At 41.8% G+C, this 14,138-nt stretch overlaps 1 protein-coding gene, 1 long non-coding RNA gene and 1 gene segment (V, D, J or C); 2 read left to right on the plus strand and 1 right to left on the minus strand.

Annotated features, from left to right (window-relative positions):
• Positions 1 to 14,138, minus strand: part of SALL2 (spalt like transcription factor 2) — a 915,550-nt gene that overhangs the window by 724,643 nt on the left and 176,769 nt on the right.
• Positions 545 to 1,933, plus strand: LOC125963605 (T cell receptor alpha variable 21-like). The segment is given in 2 exon segments: positions 545 to 875; positions 1,554 to 1,933. Coding segments are annotated over 2 exon segments (393 nt in total).
• LOC125963609 (uncharacterized) lies at positions 5,726 to 6,265 on the plus strand. Its single transcript, XR_007475767.1, has 3 exons — positions 5,726 to 5,738; positions 5,978 to 6,055; positions 6,196 to 6,265. It is a non-coding gene; the product is annotated as an uncharacterized LOC125963609 (long non-coding RNA).

Consider the following 14,138-nt stretch of genomic DNA (forward strand, 5'->3'; position numbering starts at 1 on the left):
TAAGAAATTATCAGAGTTTGCACAGAAGCCCAGACCTAAATATGAGAAACACTTAGATTTTTGCAAGTGTACTACCATTTTCAGAGTTAGCCAGATACGAGGTTGCTCTCTCACATCTGAGAACATATGAAAAGAAAGATACTGTATTTCCCTCCTTTATACTTATATAGAGAACTTAGAAAAGGCCTAACTCTTTTAGCTAATTTATAATTGTTCAGAGTGAGAAATACAACAAAGCCATAGGAGACCCTAACCAGTTAAGGGAAAGAATCAGGTCTTCTCTCAACTTTTTATTTATGCCCCTCAGAACATAGTACAGAGAGTCATACAGGCAAAGCACATGCATTGATCCCTTATAGGTGAGGGGAGTGAGGAAGGGAGTTCCAGGCACTAAGGATATTAAGACAGTCATCACTAGAGAACATTCTGACACTATGTTTTGTTTCCTTTCTTTTTTGTTCACTCTCCACCTCTCTGTATGTTCTATCTTCCTTTAACTTAACATAAGGAATTTCTTTTTATTAAGGGAAATGAAAACAAAATTCAATTTAAAAGTTCAGACCACATGGGGGCAGTGCTTCACTGACAGAAGTGACTGGCTGGAAACTAGAACTATGTGAATGGAAGCAGCAGGAGTGAGTATATTCAATGATGCATTTTGCGACAAGTGAGATTTTGATTGGTTGTGAAAACACAGTGAAGATCACTGGGGCTTCCAAACCAAAAGAAGCAGAAAAATCTAGAACAACGAACTAGAACAATTGAACATGGTCCGTTTCAGGCCTCCAAACTGAATCCTCGGAGACTCCAGGAAGAAGCAGGAATGGAGCCTCACCTGCAAGCTTCACTGATGCTCCTGTGTGTGCAGCTAAGCTGTGAGTAGGGAGGACAAGGGGGGGCGGGGGGAAGGGTCAAGCCAGGGAAATGGGGCAACTCTGGTAAGGAAATTTAGGGGGCATCTCGGGGACAATCCAGAGTTTATATTAAGGAATTTTGTAAAACAAATAGGAAAAGTTCTTTATTTAAAAAAAAAGAGTTTCTTTTTTTTTTTTTTTTGGCGAAGTATACAGTTTATTAAAGAACTCACATCCAATGCAGTGTCTCTCCAAAGATAATTTGCAAGCACCTTGCCTCAGAACCACTTGAGCACTTGGCAAAATCTGTAGATACCCAGGCCTGACTCTAGAAAAGGTGGTGCAGAGTCTCTGAGAATGAAATTTGGAAATCTGCATTTTTCGTAAGTGCCCCAAGTGATTCTACTGTGCACTTATAGATAAAGGAGCCCCGATTGGAGGAGTGTGGAAAAGCCAAATAATTACAAAAATAAGCTGAAATGCTTTTGAAAAAACTTCAGTGAGACAGAAGAAACGAAAACACCAAGAAGAAAACAGATTACAAAAATCTGAATAACCTAAGTGACTTTTAAAACACTTTCTATTAACTGGTAACATTTACACAGACAAGTACATACATTATGAGTATACACACAGCCCAATGAATTTTTTTTTTTAAAGTTTCTTATGTATGAAAATCTTTTCACTCCTCCTGAGCAGGGTCAAATGGACAACCACTGGTGGAAAAGAAAGTCAAGGAAGGCGAGAGCTTCACACTGAACTGCAGTTACACAGACAGAGCTGCTGATTTCTTCCAGTGGTTTACGCAGGATCCCAGGGAAGGCCTCCACTCCCTGATACAATTGTTTTCAAGTGAGAAAGAGAAGATCAGTGGAAGATTCACAGCCAGGCTTAACAAAAATGACCAGCAATTTTCCCTGCACGTGAAGGATTCCCAGCTCAACGACACAACCACCTTCTTATGTGCAACGAGTGCACAGTGCTGCTCAGACACCTGCGTCCCGCACCTAAACCCTGCTAAGCCTGCACCTCCTGCCTGAAGGGCTCCAGGGCGCTGACTTTGCACTCTGAGCAAAGGGAAATAGGAGGAGCTTTGTATAACAGTGTCAAATATTCCATTTGAATACCATGTGCAGAGGGATAGCGTTTTCAAACACCATCTAATATATTTTGTTTCTCTGTGTGAAGTCCTAACTCTGTTCAAAAACCTGAGGCTTAATATCAGAAAGAAGAGAGCACTAAAGAAGGCAGGAAACAGTAAAATTCTTGCCTTTGAGCTCCTTTGTAGACTTTTACAAATATATCAAGAATACAAAATCTTAAAAGCCGTAACCATCAAATTCAGTAGTGAAAGAAAATGTACATTGACATTCTGAAAAGACTGGGGTAGAAGACCAAGTACCAAAACCTGAGGGAAAATGGTAAAAAGTTTAGAAAAGGACAGAGTGAAAGGAGAACACAGTATGATGGCAAATCTGTCTCCTCCTTAGAAGAGGATAAAATTTCAACCAGCTGTCTGGAGACGAGTCAAAGGGGTGACTTTTAAAAGTGCCTAGCAGCGGTCTCTATCCTTTTTGGCGCCAAGTACTGGTTTCAAGGAGGACAATTTTTCCATGGGGCGGGGGGCGGAACAGTTCAGGCAGTAACGTGAGAGATGGGGGGCAGCAGATGAAGCTTTGCTCGGTCGCCCACCACTCACCTGCTGTGTGGCCCGGTTCCTAACAGGCCACGAACCAGTACTGGTCCGTGGCCCTGGGGTTGGTGACCCCTGGCCTAGCATCTTGCTCTTTTCTACGGTCTGCTGGGGTGGGAGGAGGGAGAGTCACATTTAGGAGTGACCATGAACTGAAGGGGCAGCAAGTGAAGGCACACAGTGTTTGGATCACCGTCTCACATCCTTGCTCCCCAGGGAGTGTCCACTATGAGGAAGCATCGAGTGACCACATGGCAAGATGATCCAACCAGGGGATGTCACCAGCCTCTGTCTTCGTCCACTTCACTGCTTGAACAACAGACCCGTAGACAGATTAGCCAAGCTGACAGCATGGAGGTTCTCCGTGAGCCCAGAAGCACGGGTTTTCTCTCACCAAGTCGGACCTAACTACTTCTGCTGTCAAATATCCAACCTGTCAGCCACAGATACAACAGGGAGCCTTCAATGTGGAATCACCCCTCAAGAAGACCAACCAGCCACTTGCTGGCAAGTTGATTACATTGGACACTTCCACCCTGGAGGTGGCAGAAATCTTTTCCTATTGGGTTAATACATGTTCTGGGTATGAGTTTGCCTTCCCTTCCATAGTGCCACACATAGCGGCATAACCTGAGGGCTCAGAGTGCCTGATTGATCATTATGATTAATCAAGGGATTTCACATCCCTTTGCATCAACAGACCCAAGTAATAGCAAAGAGTTGGGACAACAGGCATGTGACCATTGAGTATGCTGATCTACTACATACAGCATTATCCACAAACCACTAGCCTAATAGAACATTGGAATGACCACTGAAAGGCTCAACTAAAGCACCAGCTTAGAGGTAGTGCTCTGAGAGGCTGGAGAACTATTCTTCAGGATGGTGCTGTGTTCCTGTTAGATAAAATGCATGGACCTGGGAACCAAGGAGTGGAAGTAGGGCTATCTCCCCATCAACTCCCAGTTTCAGTGACTCACTTGGATATTGTGTGTCTCCTGTTCTCATAATTCTAGGTTCTTCTGGACTAGAGGTCCTGTTTCCTTTTGAAGAGAAAGGAGAGGGTATTTCTATTAGGGAAACAGAGAAGTTTTCACGAAACCAAACTTTACATGTACCACCTGGTCATTTGGAGATACTCACGTCCGAAGACCAGAAGGCCAAGAAAGGAGTTACTACACTGGCAGGGGCAATCTATCTTGATTATCATGAGGATTTAGGGCTATTGCTGCCTATTGGGAGCTGGAAAAATAGGACTAAAACTCAGGGGATTCACCGGGATGACTTTTAGCACTTTCATGACCATAATTACTGTAAACAGGCAATTGTAGCAACTATGGCCTGATAAGGGGAGAATAACCAGGTGCTCAGGCCCCTCAGGGATGAAGGTCTAGGTTACCTCCCTGGGACAGAAGTCTAGATATAGAAGTATTAGTCAAAGGTGAAAGAGAATCAAGAATGAGTGATATAATAGATGGAAGATAATAAATATGAATTATGGCTGTGGAATCAACTGTAGCAATTATAACTTGTCCCACTGATCCTTCTATTGATTTTTTTTTTAAAGAACTAGTGTTCTGAGTAAATTTAACATAGAGCACAAGTGGATCTCAGCAGTGAAAGGTATGGGCTGTACAGATGCTGCTGGTGTTCTGCTCACATACCCTGACAGTCACCTCTACACCCTGAAAATCCCAGCAACTCTGAGGACTATTTTCTGACCATGAGAGCATGTGGCCAGTGTTCAGGACAAGTCAGATGTGCCAGAGAATTGATGTCCCCAAAGCATCCCTCAAGCCATGATGGGTAATGAGTTTATGAATTACTCCAGCTCCTTTATGCCTCATTTGGGGTAACTCCAATGGGTATGCTATACCATCTCCCAGAATTACCCAGCTGGATTAAGCTCCAATTGCCCATAGTAGTAACGGCTTGATGACAACACCCTGTCTTGGCCTCCTTCCCTTCTCTGATTCACTTCCTACTAATGTTTCCTAGAATCACCTGCATATAAACTAATTATACACAAGTCCTTGTATTAGAGATGACTTTTTGGGAATCCAAAACCAAGATACAGGAATTCAAATCATGGGGCAAAGATGGAGATGATCTAGAAGAAATTCTGGTTGCTCCTTCTTCCATTGCTATCAAACTGAATTTAGGGGCACAGAGATTTTAGCAGCCTCGTTCAGGGCTGGTCCCAACTCTTACAATTGCCTGCGCATCTCTCTCAGTGAGAAGACTCAGCCACCCACGTCTGTTACAAGAGAACCTGTGCTGTCAGACAGTACCCAGTATGTAGCAGAACCCCATTCTTACTCTTGGCTTGGGGACTGCAACCCTGTTACTTCCTCTGGAAACACAAACTTCTGGTGAGTCACAGTAGGTCTTTTTTTCCTTGTTCACAATATTTTTTCAAAATGGAATGAGAGTGATAGGAGCAACTCTTAATACGACTTGTTTGAAGCAATTCGGTGCTGATGAGAACTCCTGCAATAGTTATTTCAGAACTTCTTAAAAAAAATAGGTCTCTTTTTTGTGTGTGTCCGTGGAAAATATAAGCACAATTAGACACTACATGATCTGCTTCCACTTACTCTGAGTTTAGTCCATGCTCTTTTCAGGCACAAACATATATCTTTTTTCTCATTCTTTATTTTGAGAAGTTGTAAAACTATTAAAAAATTGAATACATTAATATAACAGGTGTATTCTTATCACCCATAATTGTTTATATTATACTTGCTTTGTCATTTTTATTTTTTTTAATGCAAAGAAAAATTATAGAGTTTGCCACTGTTGCAAATAAAACTCTGCCACTTCTGTCCACTATTCCAGGTCCCCATTCTTCTCTCCAAGATTAGGTCTTAGCAGAATAAATTTGCCAGCTCCCTCTTCTCTTTATTTTCACCCTACAAGTTAAAAAAACTCAGAAAACGGTTTTCACTTTCATCTGAAATTACAACCAATAGCCTAGTTCCTGAAGCGAGACCAAAAAGTATTGGGAAAACTTTTGTCAGTGAGACAGTCACCCATCACCTGTCATACCATTTCCTGCTCTGAAGCTCGAGGGCCGCGGAGCACAGAGGGGAACCCAGATCAGAGCAGGAAACTTCTCAGCCTGCAGGGGAGAGCTGTAAGCATGATATTTGTTAGCTTGCTGCGGGCAGTCCTGGTCTCCACCTGTCTGGGTAAGGAAGGTTTAGGTCTTTCTTTATAATGTTATCTAATGGGGCTGTGAAACGAGAGAAGATGAATAGCAGAGTAAATGCATTGCCTCAGAGAGCCCAGGTGAAAGCTGATATGTTCTGCTGAGGTTTGGATCAGGCAGAAGAAAGGTGGGTGGGGATGGGAACCAGTTTGGGCTGGTCTGCCTGCTTTCTCTCTCGTGTGACACCCAGGGTGGTCCTTTCTCTCCTCCTTCCCACAGGATCCAGTGTGGCCCAAATGGTCACTCAACCTCAACCAGAAGTGTCTGTGCAAGAGGCAGACACAGTGACCCTGGACTGTACGTATAGCACTAGTGAGAGTAATTATTATTTGCTGTGGTACAAACAGCCTCCCAGCGGGGAGATGATTTTCATTATTGGCCAAGAAGCTTATAAGCAACAGAATGCAACCAACAGTCGCTACTCTGTGAACTTCCAGAAAGAAGCCAAATCCTTCCGTCTCAGGATCTCAGACTCCCAGCTGGAGGATGCTGCAAAGTATTTCTGCGCTTACAGTGGTCCACAGTGAGACGAGCAGCAGAGAGGCTTACAGAAACCTCAAACCTCAGCATCTGTGCAGAGGTCGGGGGAAGTGGTCGGGGTAAGAGGAATATAGAAAGTCACTGACTTCTCCTTCGAATAAAACCTCCTCCTATCTGAATATAAGAGACACAGAGAGATGAATGTCTATGACTTGTAGTCCTTAACTTAACAGTAAAAATGACACGTGTAGTGCTTTCCAGTTTTACAAGTTGTCTTCATACTTGCTATCATCTGTAACCCTCATAGCTTCATATGGTATATGTGACAGGTCAGACTTCTGAAGCATTTCCTCTGTCCAGCAAATCTTTATAATTTTCCTGGGAGCTCTTACCTCCAAGAATCTTAATCTTTTCCATTTTGTTCATAGGTGCTTGTTCTTTTAATTTGTCCATCCATGTCCAAAACCGAATCTCCTCAGAAAAAGGTACCCATTTTAGAACACAACAGCTGTGACAGCATAACCAGGGAGGGAACCCACTGGTCTTACAATAGACTTAAGAGATAAGCTAGGTTGACGGTACCTAGAACAGGTGACCTAGAAGAATGATGGAATGGCCTGTTAAAGGCTCAGCTAAGAAACGAGCTCAGGGGCAACACCATTAGTGTTGGAATGCTATTCCAGGTTGGAATGCTATTCCAGGAAGGGATAATATTCATTAAATCAATGTCTGATGTATGGTGCTGTGGCACCCTAGCTAAAATACACAAGTTTAGAAACCAAGAAATGGAAGCAGAACAGACTCTTCTCCTGTCACTCCCTGTAACCCACCTTCAGAATTTGTGTTTGCCTTTTCTCATAGTCCTAGGCTCTGCTGGATTAGAGGTCCTGGTTCCCTGAGGAAGAATGCTTCCACTAGCGGATTCAGTAAGGGCCCCACTGAACCTGCAGCTATGACCGCCACCTAGATCACTAGGTGACCTAGTTGAACTCCTTGTGCCAGAGGTCCAGCAGACAAAGATAGGATTTATTAGATGGGGGCATAATTGACCCAATTATCATGGAGTACGAGATTGTTATTACACAGTGAGAGCAAGAAGAAATATGTTTGGAATGTAAGCGTTTCACATGGGGTATTTCCATACCCAGTAAAAAGAGCAAGTGGCAACTGTGGCAACAAGGCCTAAAAAGGACAAAGTGACAAAGAATTGAGACCTCTCAGCAATGAGGGTCTGGGTCACCCCACCAGGCAAGAATCTAAGTTCGCCAAAGTGGTATCCAATATAAGGAAGTCTGGAGGGTACACTGGAGGAGGGAAAAGATGAGTATCAGTTATAGACTTGGTACCAATTAAAGGAGCAGGGCCTGAAGCTCAGGTTATGCAACCTCCTGTATTAAGTGTTTTAGATGGATTGTAGCCAGCCACAATCTTGAAGACTCAGAGACACAGTGAAAATAACATAAGACAAGCACGCATCTGAGTAGTGCGAAGAGAGCCCTATAACAAATATCTCATGTGCCTGTTGTCACGTCCAAATGCCTAGGGTTGAATTTATCAATGGCTGTGATAGACAATTCTTGGACGCTCGGACTCGTCTCAAGCTGATAACATCCAACATTAAGCATGCACTGTGCATTATTTTTACTTCCTACCCCAGGGCTTTCTCTGACTCCTTGGGAGCTCATTCAGCCCATGGGCAAGCACAGCCTGAAAGTATAGGGGTATTACCATCCCTGCCAGCAAGCACCAACCAGAGGGGAAAGGGACAGATGAGTACACTAGCTTCTTGCTTCCCAGCAGATAATCCCGAGAAGCATCCTGTATGCTTCTCGGAGATCCTGGGAGAATCAAGCCCTAATCCTGTGCTATCTACCTCCTCATTTCTGCTTCTTAAGATCGCATCCTAAATAAACTATCTTCACCTGAGTCTTTGCTTTAGGCTCCATTTTGGGGGGGAACAAAATTTAATAGAAAAAATTTCTTTGGAATTTTAATAGAGAATTCTTTGAAATTTTAATAGAGAAAGAACAGAAGAAAGTTTAAGGTGAACTTTACTGGGCTGATTGCTAATAAGAGCATGGGGTACTTGAGTGATTACATAATTGGAAAACTAGAAGCTGTCACCTTATTTTTTCAAAAGATGGTGAAACAGACCATATTTACAAAACTCCAGTCTCTGCAGATGTGTGATCATGTCCTTAGTTACCAAGTCTCAACTTTCCTCATTATCCCTGTCCCTGAATCTGCTCACCCTCTATAATTTAAACCCCATTCCTACTTCTTCTCAAAATATACCTCTATTCAAGTCCATCTATTCTCCTTACTGACCCATAAGCACTTCAAACTCTTGAATTTTTTTTCTGGTTGTTCCGCTCACCCAAATTTCCCTTTTATGTGTGTATCAGTCTGGTCAAATCATATTAGTCCCATAAGCACACCTTAAAGCTCTATCTCCTCCAAAGTTTCTTCTCTAATAGTGAATCCTTGAATTCCTTCTCTCCTAAAGTCACACTGTGCTGAATCTGAAAGATTGATTCATAGTGACTTACCTTTTTAAAGCATTTGCTATTGTTTCCAGGCCCTGATCTTTCCTCCCCCAAATATATTATGGTCTCTATGAGAACAGAACTTTGCCTCGTACAGGTATACGGAATTCTTCAATGCTCTTGGCAATATTGGGCACATAATAAGTGCTCAATAGAGCCCAAAGATTATGCTTAAAATTTATTTTGTAAACATCATATATTCATAAGAGAATATTAAGGGGAAAATCAGTATGTTCTAACACAGTCACAGAAGGTTTCTTTGGAGAAGTTATGATAAAAGGTAGGATTTTTTAAAAGCAGTAATGAAGGGAAAAATAGGGTATGTTTTAAATATCAAGGTCTCTTCATTGAATATAAATAGAAACCTGAAACTCGAATAAACAGATTCCTTACAGAACAGATTTCCTTAAACCAAGTTCTTCCTGGGTAGGGGAGTGAATCATAGGAATTGCCTCAGTAATTATTTCTGTGACCTGAAGAGGGCACTGCTTGCACAGTTGACAACAGTTACTCAACTGCCCATCTGACATACCAGTTCCTGTTCTGAAGCAGTGATGTCACCCAGTACAGCTAATACCTAAGGTTCAGATAAGAACAAGAGCTTTCGTCACCCTGCAGGAGAGCGCTGCCAGCACGGCAGGCCCCGGTTTGCTGTGGGCAGTCGTGGTCTTACCTATCTCGGTAAGGAAGGCACATGTTTTGCTTTTACTAACATCCAATAGGACTGGGAAGTAGGAAGAAAGATTAATAACACAGGGATCTTACCTCCTCATGGGTCCCAGCTACTGGAGGCAAGAAAGCTGATGGATTTTACCTGAAGTTTGGATCAAGCAGAAGAAAGGTGGGTGGAGATGGGAACCAGTTTGGGCTGGTCTGCCTGCTCTCTTTCCCTCCTGTGACACCCAGGGTGGTCCTTTCTCTCCTCTTTCCCACAGGATCCAGTGTGGCCCAGATGGTCACTCAGCCTCAACCAGAAGTGTCTGTGCAAGAGGCAGACACAGTGACCCTGGACTGTACGTATAGCACTAGTGACAGTGATTATTATTTGTTGTGGTACAAACAGCCTCCCAGAGGGGAGATGATTTTCATTATTGGCCAAGAAGCTTATAAGCAACAGAATGCAACCAACAGTCACTACTCTGTGAACTTCCAGAAAGAAGCCAAATCCTTCCGTCTCAGTATCTCAGACTCCCAGCTGGAGGATGCTGCAATGTATTTCTGCACTTACAGTGGTCCACAGTGAGATGAGCAACAGAGAGAGGCTTACAGAAACCTCAAACCTCAGCATCTACACAGAGGCTGGGGGGAAGTAGTTGGGGTAAGATGAACATAGAAAAATCATTGACTTCTCTGGAGAAAAAAAATACTATTCTATCTGCCTATAAGAAACACAGAAATGATGCTATAAGCTGGAATTCTCAAAATAGTAATAAAAATAATGGAGGTACACAATGCTATATAGTTTTGTAAAGTACATTCACATGTATTTATTTAATTCTCACAACCCTCTTGTTATATAGGACAGGTCAGATATTCTGTGTCACTGCCATCCAGGGACTCTCATAGCTTGAACTAAACCTGTATTCTCCATCTGCATGCCCCATGATCATATCAAAGTCAACATATCCGAAATTGAGCTTTTATACTCCCCACAAATCTTATTTTTTATTTTTCCCTCCTCAGCTTTGCTCAGGATTAAGACACACAGTAAATTTCTGAGTTTGAAGAATTTCTCCACCCTCTGAAGAATTTCTCCACCCTCTACCTACCAGCCTAGGCTATCTGATCGTGTGTGTGTGTATGTGTGTGTGTGTGTGCCCCCACACCTTATTTCTTTCTAATTACAAAACAGGTTGAAAAACTACATCACATTTACATTGTTTCCTGATTGATCTATCAGTCACCCTTCCTGACTTTAACCTAATTTCACCCTGTATTTCTTAAATTTCCTTCATGCACCATTGGTCTGTCCTAAGAAGTTGAGGAAAGACAACAAACACCATCAAACAGGATTTCATGTGCTGCTAGTACTCATCAGCAAATGCAAATTAATTGATTAATTAATTTTTAAAAACAAGAAGTTTAGCTTCTGGTTACGCTATCATTGCTTCTGGGAGGAGGTGAGCCATCTAGAAGAACCAGGTCTAAAGGCAGGGCCAAGCAGCTGCCATCATCAGGGTCACCACCTTACATCCCCTGAGAAATAGGGGATGTCTGGACCTGGAAAGGATTCATCATACTTATGCAAAGCGGAAAAAATAATAAAATAGAAAAAATGATCCAACATTTCTTTGTATGTCCATAATTCCCCCAAAACACAGCTTTTGCTATGAAGACCCCTTGTGGAGCATTTAATTCCATCTGCCCACTTCAAGTGAGTGATAAAGTTGGAGCAGATACTCCATGGCTGTATCTAAGTCCATGAGAGGTTTCCAGAGCTGAGGTTGGAGGTATGTTTAGAATGAGTGATGGAAGTTACTGGATTTGGACGAAACCAAGGGGAGCCAAAGCCAGATTGCTAAAGAATAACTAAAAATAAGCTTTCATAGGAATACTGTTTCATCCCTTAGTTATCAGTACTAGCTCATGGGATTAGGTACCCAGGCTGGAATAGAACCAGAGCTGGTGACATGCAGATGTTCTTTTGGATTTCCTGTGGCTTTTTCACAGCCTTCCTTGAGAGCTCCTCCACTGCCTGCCTTAGACCCATAGCCTCATAGCTAAAGGTCCCCTTCTTAGTCCCCTTGAACAGCTTGGAGCCGTCTGGAACACTCCCATTTAGTTTCACATGCTGCAGCCCAAGGGCAAGTTATGCCACCCCTGTTCACCAAATCCCGTCCACCCCCACCACTCACTCTAAATATACCCCTTCCAGCCTCAGTTCCTAGAGCATCAGGTCCCAGCCCAGGCTCAGCACCCAAGGCTCTAGCTTGTCTAGAAAAGCAGGTGAGACAACAAACTCAGTGAGGGTATCACCTTTCACACAAGTCAGATAACTCTGGGCCATTCAAGTTTTACCCTCTCTTTTACACCCCAGGTCCAAGTAGTCACCAAGACTTAATAGATTCAAGCTAGTTATCAAAGCTTACTTCTTTCTGTTCTTGCTTCTAGTGGCGTCAGCTCCACTCATTTGAATTAGTAAATGATCATCTACCTCTAGTCTGTCTATCATCTAGTCTGTCCATCCTCATTTGTGCCCCCTTCAAACACTGCTTCACACGGCCACCAAGTGACCTTCCTACAATAAAAATAAAGTCATTCCCCCTTCAACAAAGCCCCGTTTCCCATAGAAGAAGACTGTGATTATTCAGAATGTGAGTCCATCAAAGCAGAGACCATCACTGTATCCCCAGCACCTTCCATGCCTGACAGGGCAAACAGTAGAGAGCTATCTGCTGAATGGATTAATGGATTAGTAATTCAGCCTCCTTTGTTGCCACACTCCTATCCTCTCCCACTCTATGCTCTCAACTCATCAGCACATGAAATTATTTCCTGCCTATGCCTTTGTGGACTCTGTTCCCTCTGTGTGGAATACCCATCCCCGCTCAGCCACTTCACTACGGTTCAAGATGTTCCCAAATTTCCCCTCTTCTCTTAATTCTTATCCTGACCCTCTTGCCCAGTTAAAACTGAGCACTTCCTCTTTTTAACCCATAACTGAAACCCTAAGCATATTTCTAGTGTAACAAACCTAACACTTTATGGAACTTAAATGTATGTTTTACTTTATTCCAACAACAATGCAAGCTTTACTTGTCGGAAGCTGAGTTTTATTCATTTGAATAGCAATAGTGTCTACAATATTCTTAAATTCACAGGTATAATTTTTTTTTAATTTGGCCAGTGTTATATTGCTAGTTTTTTTTTTTTTGATTGAGGTAGAGTTGATGTACAATATTATATGTAAGTTTCAGGTCTACAACATTGTGACTCACAATTTTTAAAAGTTGTACTCCATTTATAGTTACTATAAAATATTGGCTATATTCACAGATATGATTTTTTAAAGTTTTTTTTGAGTGAAGTTAATTGATGGCGTTTTTCTCATTAAACATGATAAAATAAAAATTGATAACTTTTCTACATTGCCATCTCCTCCATAGTTGTATTTACTAGAGATTCTGAAGTAACTCATAGGAAACAGACTATATGGTATGCAGAAAATTAATAATAATGACAATATTATACAAATAATAATAGTAGTAGTAGTAGCTAACACAAATTGTGTATACATGTCCCACATTCTGATACGGTCATAACATGTATTATTTTACTTAGTAGTTTCAACAAATCAATTCAATGGGATGGGTGAATGGAAGAATGGACTAATGAATAACATAGGGAGGAAAAAAGGAGATTTATATAGTAGGATAGCAAATTTACACTGTACTTAGTTACCTATAGAAAGATATGTAAAGAAAAAAGTTTCTCTAATGATCTTTCCCATTAACCATCCCATCCACTAAGTCGCTATGAAACTGAAACTTGCAATTAACAATACCTCAGTTTCTTCAGGTTTAAAGAGTTCCTTTCAGGTGTCAATGTTTTTAAATATTCAGTCCATTTAAAGTTCAACTCCGTGTCAGGGCTGATTTAAACTCTCTTGGATGACTCAATCTCTTTAGGTGCTTTGTTGGAAGTTCCACCACCTTAACCTCCCCTTCCCCAGGATGACATCTGGGTAATAAGGGGAAATAATTGAGTGTCAGTTGAGGAGGGAAAAAAAGCCTTAAATCCATGCACTGCTTTCTGGATCCTTTGGTCTATGTAGCTGAGTAGACAGTCTGGTCTTCTCCATGGGTAGGTAACTCGTTAGGTGTGGGTTATCCCACCTGGACTTTTGAGACGTGCTCCACTCTCCAATATTCTTGTGCTCTCATATTTATCTACATGTTTCTAACCTATCCTCACCCCATGAGTTAATCTGTCTTTCACAGGGGAGGGAAAGGACAAGGGTCCTGACATCTGATTTCCTTGCTCTGCCTCCATCTTCCTTTTTCTTCGATCAGTCTCCCGAGACCAATAAAATCGACATTCCTATCTCACCTACACCTTCCTGTCACCCTTTCCTTACATAAAAACTCTACTATCAAGTCTAACAGGCCTTACTTATAACATATTGAAAGATATGATGAAATAATTTAGAAAAAAATTTACCTTTGAACGAACCAGTTATCCAAGACAATTCTCTTGCTGAGAAGTCAAAAATCCAAATTAAATGTCAGAACTAAATGACGAAATGAACTATTTTCATTCCTTTGGGAGTAATCTAATCTCCCCATCCCACTCAAAACAGATAGAAAGAATATAGATAAGGTTATGTGCCTGGAAATGTAAAAGAAAAAATATTA

This window comes from Orcinus orca, chromosome 2 (assembly GCF_937001465.1).
Source record: "Orcinus orca chromosome 2, mOrcOrc1.1, whole genome shotgun sequence".
NCBI lineage: Eukaryota > Metazoa > Chordata > Mammalia > Artiodactyla > Delphinidae > Orcinus > Orcinus orca.